This window comes from Crocuta crocuta, unplaced genomic scaffold (assembly GCF_008692635.1).
Source record: "Crocuta crocuta isolate KB4526 unplaced genomic scaffold, BGI_CrCroc_1.0 scaffold162, whole genome shotgun sequence".
Classification (NCBI taxonomy): domain Eukaryota; kingdom Metazoa; phylum Chordata; class Mammalia; order Carnivora; family Hyaenidae; genus Crocuta; species Crocuta crocuta.
The window spans coordinates 2525865-2539198 of NW_027529433.1; the positions used below are offsets into that span (position 1 = coordinate 2525865).

Here is a 13334-nt window from a genome sequence, read left to right on the forward strand (position 1 = left end):
AACACATCTACAACTGTGAGAAGGTTCCAACAATTTCAAAGGGAAATAATTAACAGAAAATGTTCTTTCCCAACCATAACCCTATCTGTGAAAGCCACAAATAATACAGGCCATCAAAAGAAAGGTAAGATTCATCAGTCATCATGGTAAAATTAATCAGATTAATTAATAAAATTAATAGAGGGGAACCCGAATAATTAAACACACGTTGTGAGCTCAGGCAAATCACCATCTCTTGGATTCTCCTGTCCCTTCTGTAAAATGAACAATGGCTCCTAAATCTGGATATGTTTTAGAGTCACTTGTGGTTTTTAAGTATGGACAGAGTCTAAAAATCCCCTTCATCATATCAATTACAGCACTCTCTCCAGGGGATGTGCCTTCAGGAGAACTGTCTGCATTTCAGACCAAATCGAATCCTCAGGTGACTCTGAAGTATTAAATTCATACAACCACTTCCTATCAAAAAGATCAAGTGAGGCATCTCCTGTTTGCCAAACACAGCTGCGGGAACTAAATAAACCACAGAGATATTCACAGGCAACACTTTTGATGCCAATAGAATCCTAACAGCCTACTCATTTAGTAAAATATCATTTATCATGTGATTTTTAGTGCTAGTATTTACAACGAACTAGAAGACATGTACTGATTCAAGAGGTTTTCTTTCTGTCCAAGAGCATACACACACACACACACACACACACACGGATATATATATATATATATAAATTATGGTAAATTACCATATATATATATGGTAAATATATATTAAGTATACATAAATATACCTTATATACATACTTAATAAAGTACAAGTACTCCATAGTAGGTGCTCAATCAATATTCGCTGACTTAAACTAGACTGGGCAAACAAATCAGTTACCACCCTCACAGTCAAATACAAATATCTAAAGTAAGTTAAGCATATGCACGCTATTACACTCTAATTCTCTCTCAAAATAAACACACTGATGAGTACACAGCATTCACGAGTGAGGGGCCACAAGAGGGTTTACATGGGTAGCATAGTATGAAACTTTTTACCCGAGGGCCACCTAATGTAAATATCCCTTTCTACCAACACTTAATTTAAGTGACATAAATAGCAATAAATTATGCTGAGAGAAGCCAACTGTTTTGCTTTTGTTTTTCAAACCAGACTTAGTAATTCATTGCTTTTCTAAAACTTACTGAGTCTAAAAAGGTAAATGAGGTTTAAGTTTGCAGTTATCAGGATAACAAACAACAGATCTTATTCCAGTGATGCACTCAAAGATGTTAATGATCCTTGGAAATAAGTGTCTAGAAATATTTCACTGAAAAAAATATATATCATAAAACACTGATATGTAAATATTAATTAGAGCCGTGTATATGTTAGTCAAAATTCTACTTTCAAAAGTAATATTCTTAGTCAGGAAAAGGATTATACAAGATTACAACATTTAGAAAAAAATATTCGTAAAGCACCTTGTCTGCCTGTAGCTTTTTACAAATTTATTTATTCCTCTCACGGCACAGTGCACAGTACACTACCAGTAGGCATTCAATGAGTATTTATGGAATGAAGGAATTTAAACCCGGTGCTTGCTGTAAATGTTCAATCAATAATGCAAAAATAACCAATTTAAAGGTAAAGTTTGGAGACAAATTTCATGCATATGTCTCATGCTGCTAGACTTCCAATATATCTTCCATCGAGTACAAACGAATTTGAAGTGATTTAGACAATACTATGTTTATAGGGTAAGAATTATGAATATGAAACTAAGATTACCAGCCACACAGCAGGTCATCACAGTTGAGACAGCATATTGTGCATGAGTTTTGAAAATGCTAATTTTGTGGTCTCATCCTTGCAACTCCAATTTAATAGGTCTCTGATACGGGGCTTAGAAAGTTTTAAACATTTTAAACAAGCATCTCTATGATTCTCATGCAGCTGTTATAAGAACCATGTTAGAGAAATACTCCCATGCAAGAAGAGAAGGGGGAATATTAAACCGAATTTCTTTCTGCACCTGAGCCTTGAATTTAGCTCTTGCTTTCTTGGCAGGCAAAACAAAAAGGAATTAAAGGAAGCAGCCATTAGCTGATGACAGGAAGCCTGGCAGTTTGTCAGAGAAGGCCAATAAATCGCTTCAAATCTTTTGTAAACAGGCACAGCATGCACACAGAGGGAAAACAATTCCCTAGCAGGAACAAAAAATGACTTATCAGATGGCACTTCGTGTAAAGGACAGTAAATCATAAAATGAAAATTTCCTTATGAGCAATTTTGGAGACTATATAGAAACATCATCAAATGGGTACATCTACTTTAATTTTAAAGCACAAGTACAAACTTTTACCCACTGCCAGCAGGATTCTAAACTTCTCCAGCCCCCTTGAAGAACGAGAAAGATGCACATTTCTTACACTCCATAGTCCCACTCCTAGATGATAGCCTCAACTGAGAAAACTCATTCATGTGCACCAGAAAATGTGTGTAAGACAAGTATCAGTACTGTTTGCATTTGCAACAAATTTGAATCATGTTAAATAGTAATAAAGGAAAATGGATAAACAATGGAATATCATAATTACAGAAAAATGAGTAAACTAGAATTATACATATCTATATGGGTGAATTTCATAACTGTAACATGGGGGGGGGCATGTGCAAAAGAATATACAATGTGATGTGATACACAGAAAACATTCCTCAAAAACCATACTTACGTAGGAAAAATATAGTGAAATGCTTGGGATGAAAGCTATAGCCACAAAAGGCGGTTCCAGGGCATGTTATTGGTTAAGGGTCCAACTCTTGATTTTGGCTTAAGTCATGATCTTGACAGTTCAAGGTTTGAACCTCTCTGCCCCTATCTCCCCCACTCACGCACATGCTCCCTTTTTTTCTCTCAAAAATAAACAAACAATCATTAAAAAAGAGAAGGGCAGTTCCTCTAGATGGGGTGGAGGGGGAAAGAATCAGGGAGGATTATGGGTTCAGTAGTATTGGCAATGTTTTATTACTTTACTAGGGTGGTAGTTACCTACAGGACTGTCCTTTGAATTATTTCACAATAAATGACTGAAAACTATACAGGCATAATATAAGCCATATTCTAGTAATGATCTAGGATATAAATGAATGTGGTCCATATAGACTCTTTTCAATTATAACAGGAAAAGAGAGTAAGAACAGAATAACAGACAGGGAACAGGGTCTTTACACTAAAGCAGTACATTCCAGATGGAGCTCTCTGAGATTAAAGAGACAAGGAATCTCTGCAGAGCAGACATACTGCAGCCATTAAAACATGTGAGATCGGGGCACTTGGGTGGCTCAGTGAGTTGAGTGTCCAACTCTTGATTTTGGCTTCAGTCATGATCTCACAGTTCCTGGGTTCGAGCGCCATACAGAGCCCTGTGCTGTTTGCGATTCTTTCTCTTCTCTCTCTGCCTCTCCCCATCTGTGTGTGCTCTCTCTCTCTCTCAAAATAAACAAATAGACATTAAAAAAAAAAAAACATGCAAGGGATACTGGAGTGGCTAAGTTGGTTAAGCATCTATCTTCAGCTAATTTCATGGGTTCGAACCCACCATCAGGATCTGTGCTGACAGATCAGAGCCTAGAGCCTGCCTCAGATTCGGTGTCTCCCTCTCTGCCCCTCCCCCCTTTCTCTCTCTCCCTCTCTCTCTTTCTGCATGAAGATTAATCTGCATGAAGTGATAGAGAAATATGTCCTCCACATATTAGGAAATAAAAGCAAGCCGCACAGCATAATGCTTAGTATAATATCATTTTGTGGAAAGTTATACAAAGAACCATTAACAGTTGTTGACCTGGGGAGAAAGCAGAAGTTAGTTTATACCCTATTATACTGTTAAATTGTTTTCATAATAGGATGTATTATTTTTATAATTAAACACCTGAGCTCTCCAGTAAGGGCAGAGGATATGCTTCTCAGATACACTTCAGAACTGTCTGGACACTTACAAAAGTGTCAACTTTCAGACCCCTGTCCAACTTAGAACCTCTGAGGTTAGGGTCCAAGTATCAGTATTTTTTTAAAAGCTCCATTAAAAAAAAAAGTCCAATTGTACATTAAGGGTTAAAACTCATTGTTTTTAGATGTTTCGTGTGCAAATGATAATAATATGTGTGTTATGAAAATTAACGACACACCAATCTTGTATATAGATCCAGGCAAGAAAACCATCACTAAAGGAGGAAGCAATAAGGTTACATATAGGCTGTGTTAAAAACTTTTTGGAAAAGTAAGCTCTGATATGCTCAAGCACCTGGGAAAGTTTAGGCTTAGAAGCCCAAATTCCATGCTACTGAGCCGGGAAGAGAAATTTGTGTTCGAAAAAAGTGTTCCCAGACAGTAACCATATAAGCATTTCACAAAACTCCTGTAAAGCATCTGATTTTGACTGATACTGCCTTTAATTTGAGGTTGTAACTTTGTTACATGTTTATTTCAGAATTTTAAAAATATTAATAAGCAGAAGAAAAGAACATTCACCATAATCCCATATCCCTCATGATATTTTGGAATATAGCCTTCCATTTAGATGATTTTCTCTGCATATATTTACATATATAATTTCTCCCACAAAAGAGGAATCAAACAGAATGCCAGGTTTTGTAACCAGTTCTTTTTTGTTATTGTAACAAGAATATTCTTTCTTCCATGTAACACTACCTCTGGATGCGCCCACCAGGACCAGGAAATGGTAAAATGTATCCCCAAGTAGCTGAAAAACATGGATGTGTTTGCAGGGGTTAATTTAGAATAAAAACCACTATGCTGAAACAATGAATTTGGTGTTCCCAAGGTTTACAGCTTAGTTCTTCCCTTATGCAATGGTTAGGAACCAGTCCAGCTCCTCAAGGCTGCTCTGGCTCACGAGATAAAGACCTGCAATCATGGCAGCAGCACGGAGGAAAAAGCTCATGGTCCACGTGAGCACCACTAGTCTTATTGTTAAAAACTGTTGTCTAACAAAATAAAAAGGTTTTTAAAGCTGTTTTCATAAGTAATTTATTTATTTTTCTAGATACTGTGAACTACTTTAATTGAACAAGTTTACCTTTGTGGAAACCTCTGAGACAAATCTATAGCTTCCCCACAGCAGGGCTGGTCAGAATGTGATAAATAGTGTAAGCTTCATTCCTGGCTCCATCTTAAGCCCTGATGCTCATTTTTACTTATGCTGTTTGGAATCTTCTGTAAACTGGCTTAATTCCTTTCTGGAAGATGGCAGGATAAATATTAATGAACAAGTAAGCAAATAAATACACATATACAAACACTTCTCGAGCACTGCATGATCTTATTGCATTGGAATGCTTTGTGCCTCCCTGCATTGCCCTTACCACACCTGAGTTTCCCGTGGGCAGGTAAGGTGGTCTCATTTGGCTTTGTATCCCTAACGCCTAGCATAAAACTCTGGTACACTGTGAGGTTTTAAGAAAAATATGTGTTTAGTACACTAGAGTTTTGATCTCATTATTGAGCCAATGCTCAAGTCTCCTAACAGTCTATAGTTTCTACTTAAGACACGGAAATGTAACGGCCATCCTATCATGCAGCCTCCTACCTGTGCTGCATGTTACAAGTTAAGATCACTTCTGAAATCAGACCCACTTCCTGAACTTCTCAGGGTCACTGACAAATACCACCATTCACTTCTCTTGGTCACCTAGGCTTGATGCCTCCTTGTCTCTAGTTCTTCATCTATCTCCCTTCATCCACTGTAGTAACCAAAGCCTGCCAGTTCTAACCCTGTAATCTCTCCTCTGTCCCTTGTCCACTTACATTTCTATCAGTCTAGTTAAGATGTGCAGGATCTCCCCAAGAATTACTGCATTACATCATCCCTTTGTATAATCCATCTTTCACAGTGTGGCCAGATTACTCATCCTGTAACCTCAAATGTAAGTAACTCTGATCATATCATCTTCCTTCTCATAAGTCTTCAAACACTCCCCACTGCCCATGGGATTAGTTTCCAGTGGCCTGATATTGACTTAATGATCAATTCATTCAACAGATCTGTTGTTGAGTGTCTGTTATGTATGTGCAAAACAGAGTCCCAGATTCGGGGAGGGGGGAGGGAAATGTGAAACTCATCTTCTGGGAATGGACTAACACAAAAGTAGAAATAGATGTGTCCACAAATAACTATAAAGTAAAAATGGTAAGAACTTTCTTAAAAAGGCAAAACAGGGGCAGCTGGGTGGCTCAGTCAGTTAAGCATCAGCTTTGGCTCAGGTCACGATTTCACAGTATGTGAGTTTGAGCCCCACATTAGGCTCTGCACTGACAGATCAGAGCCTAGAGCCTGCTTCAAATTCTGTGTCTCCTTCTCTCTCTCTGCCCTCCCCCACTTATGCTCTCTGTCTGTCTCTCTCTCTCTCAAAAATAAATACACATTCTTTTAAAAAGGCAAAATACACAGTACAGAGATGAGAAAGAGTAACCGCGGCTATGGGAATCCAGGAAGACTTCGTAAAGGAGGTGGAATTTTATCAACAATAAAACTAGCAAGAGAGGTATTTCTGGCCCAGGATATACTATAAATTGAAAAAAGACAAATGGGAAAGCATATAATAGCTTCCTAGAATTCAGAAAGAAGAGTTGGGTTGACATATAGGTAGGTGAGGGAAAGAAAAAGGAAACAAGACTGAAAAGGTTAGGGTTCATTTGGTGGTTCTTTACTGACTTGCTCAGAGACTTGTAGTTTAGCACCAGAATGACCTGATCATAGCTATGCTCTGAGAGGCTCCTCACAGGGGCTTGAAAAGTGACTAGAGAAGGAACAAAGGAAGACTGAGAGAGCAGGGAACCAGTTTCTGCAATAATGTATAGTAAGTAATGGGTGCCAAGATTAGACCTAAAGCAGTAAAAAATGCATGGCTGGCCAAAGAGGGCACTCAGTAATATCTGTTGGGGGCACTGCAATCAGACTCTCACCCATATTCTTTTTTTTTTTTCTATTTTTTTTTATTTTTTAATGTCTTTTTAAAGAGGAGTGTTAGGTTTACAAGACTGAGAGATAAGTACAGAGACTTCCTATATAGTCTATCCTCCCACATATGCAGAGTGTTCCCCATTATCAACATTGCTCACCAGAGTGATACATTTTTACCAAGGATGAACCCATGTTAACATATCATAATCATCCAAAGGCCACAGTTTACCTTGGCTTCACTCTTGGTGGTGTACATTCTGTGCATTTAGACAAATGTATAATGGCATATACCCATCATTATGATATTATATGCAGCACTTATACTTCCCTTAAAAATCCTCATTCTGCCTATTCATCATCCACTCACACTTACCTTCTGGAAACCACTGATCTTTTTATTCTCATTATTCATGCGTTTTCCAGAATGCCTGAGAGTTAGAATCAGACAATATATAACCTTTTCATTTTGGCTCCTTTTTTAAAAAAATATTTTTTCATGTTTCCTTATTTTTGAGGGAGAGAGAGAGAGAAAGAGGCCAAGCAGAGGAGGGAGAGAGAAGAAGGAGCAGAATCTGAAGCAGGCTCCAGGCTCTGAGCTGTCAGCACAGAGCCCACTGTGGGGCTGGAACCCACGAACTGTGAGATCATGACCTGAGCCAAAGTCGGATGTTTAACCCACTGAGCCACCCAGGTGCCCCTCATATTGGCTACTTTTACTTACTAATATGCATTTAAGATTCTTCCATGTCATCCTATGGCTTGCTAGCATATTTATTTTTAGTACAGAATAAAATCCTATTGTTTCAATGCACCCGAGTTTATTTATCCATGTACCTGCTAAAGGAAATCTTGGTTCCTCCCAAGTTTTGGCAATTATAAATAAAGCTGTTACAAACAGACTCTCACCCATATTCTATCTATTTCTTTCCGTTTGATCGGTGAGCTTCTGAGTCTGGAGGACACAGTATGTGTTTGAAGTTTCAGGGCTACAATCAGCCAACCCAGTTAGGCTGCAGTGTGCAGCACCTACAGCTTGTGGATGCACCACTGCCCAATCTAGATCAGACTAGTCTCCAGACCACATTCTTCTACTTTCCATGTTTTCATTGGTCAGAACACTGTGTGTCCTCCTCTGGGTTCTTGGAGCCAACATCAAGTCCATATGGCTCTACACTCCTCAGGTTTTCTCCAACTCTCCGTCTCACTCACCTCCTAAACCTAAACACTAGGCACCTTGGAAGAGCTGCCAAATAACCAGCCAACTGTCCTCACCCTCTTCTCCACAAGTGCACTTCAGTCCCTCCCCTGTAGCCCTATCAGGAGAAGTGGCCATTCACTTCCTTGCCTCACAAGGATTCTCCTGCTCACCACTCTTCCTTCTAGGCTCTACCTTCTTGTAATAAAAAGAGCTCCTTTGAGGTTATACCACCAGACCGTACCACCCCCCGTTTGTCCATGCAGCTATTCAATTTCAAATCACTCCCTTCATTCATCAAAGCTGTTAATACTTGTCATATATTTTCTTCTCTGCACCAAGATCCCACAATTGCTTCTGGTAGCACTTCAGGTCCACGTGGCTAAACCAGCCACCACCATCTGGCTCAATCCTAGATCTCCTCCTCGCCCATCTCCACCTCTACTCTACCTCGGCCGTCCATCACCAGACTCACTTCCTGGACTTCATCTGAGACATGAATTGTTTCATCTCAAAAGCTGCTTACTGTGGCTCACACAGCACCTCCTCCGCCACTGTTATTCAGACCTCTCAGGACTCGAGCCCACCCACCACATGCTCTGCCCAGTACAGTGAGCCTTCTTCTTTAAGTTCCACCATTCCCTGCATACACTCTGGCCAGCTCTTAAACTCCCTCTGCTCTTCCATTCACTTCTCGGAAAAACTCCACTCTGGGGGAGGTTGCAAAAAAAAGGTGATACACTCGTTCCTTCTTTGCTTATTAGCTGGAACACTCCTATCATGAGAAACTTTCTTTCACCTGTGCGGAAGGACAGACCTGTTTGATTCTCTCTTTATTTTTCAATTTTCATTCTACAAAGTGACCAATGATTTTTTTGTTAGAAGTATCATTACTAACTTATTCTAATATCCCCCGAAGTAATCAATGCATTTTTAAAATCGGAAATCTATGGATATAACGTATCCCCTAGGACATGTTCAAGTCTAGCATTCAAAAACAAAACAAGTCCCTCACTGGATCTCTCACCTCCTCCTGCCATCCAGGCTGCCCTGGTGACACCCGTACTAATACTCTTTACTTCCTGACCTCTCACTCACTCTTTAGCCATCGTTAACTGGAGTATGGTCCTACCATTCCACCAAAACAGCTCCTGCTAGAGGTCACTAGTGACAGCCACTTAGCTAAGATCAAAGTTGACTTTCCAGGCTTCATTTCACCTGACCTGTCTGTGCTGCTGGCCCCTTCCTTTCTCCTTGAAAGAGTCTTCCCCTGACACTATAACATCCTGGTTTTGTCCCTCCTCTCTGGCTACCCCTCCTTTGTTAGTTTTTCTAGCCTATCATGTCACTCACCTATGACATGTTGGTATTCCTAAGGCTCAGTCTTCGAACCTTATTTTCTGCACTATACTCTCTGCTAAGATGATCTCACCCACACCCAGGACTTCACTTACCACTTACACAAAGACGTATCAGAGCCAATTTATATCATTACCTTTCATCTCTCCTTCTGGACTCTATATCCAATCGCCTATATGACTGCTCCCCTAGAATGTCTTAGAGTATTTCTCCTTAGTATATATAAAAATAAAAGTCAGGATCTATGGAAAAAAGGAAACCACCCGCTTCCAGTAAATACCAGAACTGTCCAACCATATGCACAAACCACTGTCATCTCTCACAACCCCATCCATCTCAGCTGCACAGCCCTTCTATCACCAAGCCCTGTTGATTTATTTCCTGAACGCCTTTCAACTGAGACCTTTCCACTGAAACTAACACTACCAACCTCATCTAAACTACTGATACCTCTCACCAAGACCGCTCAAGGGATCTACTACTGTGTCCTTTCTCCAAACGTTCCCTGCATTATAGCCAATGTAGATGTGACCATGCCAAGCTTTGCTTAGAAGGCTTCAAGGGTTTCTCATGGCTGAGGATAAAGTCCCAACCCTCTACACTCTGTGTCACTTGCCCTTACCTATTCTTAAGCTTCATCTAGAATAATGTTCCCTTAGAGAGTCCTTCTAGGGGATTTTTTCTTATACTAAGGGACTCTGCACACACACTCCCTGTCTGAAATTTTCTTTCTTCCTTTGATTAGTCAGTTTACCCTTCAGACAGGCCTCAAGAGTTGCTTGCTAAGGGAAGCCTTCCCCGCCCAGACCCCGGTCTCTCAGACTGCGAGAGCATCTTGTACATGGCCTTTGTGTATTTGTCACTGCTGCAATTTCATAGTTTTTATGTACGTTTTTTGGTGAAGGCTGATCATCTCCACCGGGTAAGTTTCACCAGAAGATAAACCATAGTTGCTTTATGGTCCCTGTGTTTGTTATATATTAGATGGTAAGCTAATACACACTGGGTGAAAGAATAAATGAAAATGAATAAATACCCCAATTGTTTGAAATTAGTGTGGTTTGTCCTTTTTCAGAAGGCTTATACATGCTCTCCCTGAATGTACTTTATATAAAGTATTTAATAGAAGGGGCATAAGACAGTCACTATACATTGATAAGAATGCTATCATACTACTGTTTTAAATATGTATTATAAAGTTTAACGGTTTTCATTACTATCACTGAATTCATTTCTTGAAGGCAAAACCTATTTTCTGATTATTTCTGAATCCATTCCTAAACAGGTGCCTACATTCATGAGAAAAGCTGGACAAACCAAATTCCTACTGTTTCCCTTGCAATTACAGCCATGAGAGACAATTCTGGTTAGTGAAATATAAGTGGAAGTTTTCTGGGAGGCTTCTGAAAAGGCGCTGATTTCCTGGGGAAAAAAAGGGAGGGGTGAGACTATGGCATTCTCTCTTCCTCTTCCCTCACACGAACATGAATGTGATGCCTGGAGTCACAGCAACTATCTAGCAGCTATGAAGGAAAGGCCAGAGTATTGAATAACCACTGCAAGAGTGGAAACAGTGCACCTCAAGCCTTCTTGTTTATGAGAAAGGTAAGCTCTTATTTTTTTTCCTATTACTTATACCTAAAATACATATACATTTAAAATATTCCTAAGTGATATTCTGTTCCCTAACAAGGTTCTCTTCCAGTCAAACCACCTTTCTTTGCCCAAGAAGACTTTCTCTCTTTTTCTCTTCTCCTTTTAATCTTTTTTCTCTGTTAAATTTCTGTCAGTGTCCCTAATAAGGTAACCAAAATAAAATACCTAGTATATATTTTTACCAAATAGAAGACTAATTACAATTTAAAAAGTAAAGAAAGATTCCTTAAATTTCTTAAACTGAATTTACCTGCAAATATATAGAGATCAAAATAACATCTGTTTGGTGATATGGTATCAAACAGAACTTAGGTGTCTTTGCTTTGCTCACTCTCAGATTCAAAACCAAGCTCCAAGATCAAGTATTTTAATGTCTACTCAAATGCATCAATATCAGCATGTGATGTATTTTTTTTTCTTATTTTATTTTAGAGAGAAAATGAGAGAGAATGTGCACACACATTCCCTTCCACTTGGAGGAGGGGAAGGAGAAAGAGAGAGAACCCCAAGCAGGCTCCAGGCTTACCACAGCACCTGATGTGGGGCTCAATGCCACAACCCTGGGATCATGACCTGACCCAAAACAAGAGTCGGACATTCAACCAACAAGCTACACAGGCGCCTCAGCATGGGATATATTCTGATGTGATTCCAAAGTCAAGCATTACAGAAGTATGCAGCTGCACAACCAATCAGACAGTTATACACATAACTTGATTACACACATATGGACTATATTTAATTTTTCCAAAAGTGTCCATGCTCTTAAGAAGTATAAGTAATATGTTAGGAACTGATAAATCTGAATAAATAGATTGAACTATGATTTTCCTGTTAGTGAGACCAGGATATTTACACTTGTAATCCTAATATGACATGCAATTTAGGTTTATATATGAAGGATAAGACTAAGTCAATTACAGGTAATGTTTCTAGAGTTAAATAAATAAATAAATAATCTTGGGCAGCGCCCTTTTCACTGTCAGTTCCCCACCTATAAAATGAGAAGGGTGGACTGGTATTCAGACTGTGCTCTGCAGAGCCATCCAGTCAAGTCTGCAAGCCTTCCCTCTGACTCAGGCAGAGCAGATCTGCTTTTATCTGTTTAAATATTCATCTTTTATATAAGATTTTCTTTAAAGTAAGAACTTAGTAACCAAATATAACTTGAAAACTAGTGGACAAAATGCTCTCCTTGGTCTACTTGTATTAATATTCATGATGAAATGCTCTCTTTAAGCTCCTAGTTCTAAATATTTTAAGAGCAAATCTATTCATCTAAATATGTACACAGAAAATCCATGTGACAATGTGGGCCTGATTTATTTTCAGAAATACATTCAAATAGAACTAATGTTTTTACCTCGTGAAAATGCCATCCACAATTCCAATTGTTGCTTCCTCTGCAGGAACATAGGAGCCAATCTGAGCCATGATAGTAATCAATGCAACTTGTTTTATGTAGGAGCTCTTTCCACCCATGTTTGGTCCAGTAATTATCATTACTCTTTCTGAGTCCCCCTAGAAAATTAAAAAGCAATTTCGCTTATTGTACCCAATGGGCTTTTATGTAACAGCTATAAATTACTCCATAAATGGGAATGCCTTGGGCAAAAGATGGCTTTATGATATTTAAATATGTTACCAATTAAGTATCACAAAGGGAAAGAGGGCCTCTTTGTCTTCAACCTGAACCATGCTATTGCAGAACAGTGAATTCTTCGCAATGCACATGACTGTTTCTGTGTATAAATAAGGAAAAAAAAGAAGCAACCTGAATGAGGTAACTAATACAGCTTTCTCATTAAATATTCATTAACCTGACTCTTTTGTGTTTTTCGTATTGCTTACATTTAAAATCAATCAATATATCCATCTTAAAACTATAGGTATTATACAGCTAATTGCTCAAGGCCCTAATGTGGGTTGGTAGCACAGGAATTTTTTTCTGTTATAGACAGTTGACTACTAAAGACATTTACAATACCAAATTCTACATATCAACTTTATCATCATTTTTCACTGACATTTCACCAGAGAATCTAAAGGAGGCAGAAAAGCTCAACCACCTGCAGTAATTTAGTTTCTAGAACTTGCTTCTATTAACCAATTAGAGTACTTGCTAGATACAGACTCATCCTAAGGGAAAATG

At 38.9% G+C, this 13334-nt stretch overlaps 1 protein-coding gene across 1 annotated transcript in view; it reads right to left on the bottom strand.

Annotated features, from left to right (window-relative positions):
• MSH3 (mutS homolog 3) overlaps positions 1–13334 on the bottom strand; it is a 175632-nt gene that overhangs the window by 26071 nt on the left and 136227 nt on the right. The window contains exon 20 of the mRNA XM_077759869.1: positions 12546–12703. Within this exon, the coding sequence (XP_077615995.1) occupies positions 12546–12703 (158 nt within the window). The remainder of the gene's footprint in view (positions 1–12545; positions 12704–13334) is intronic.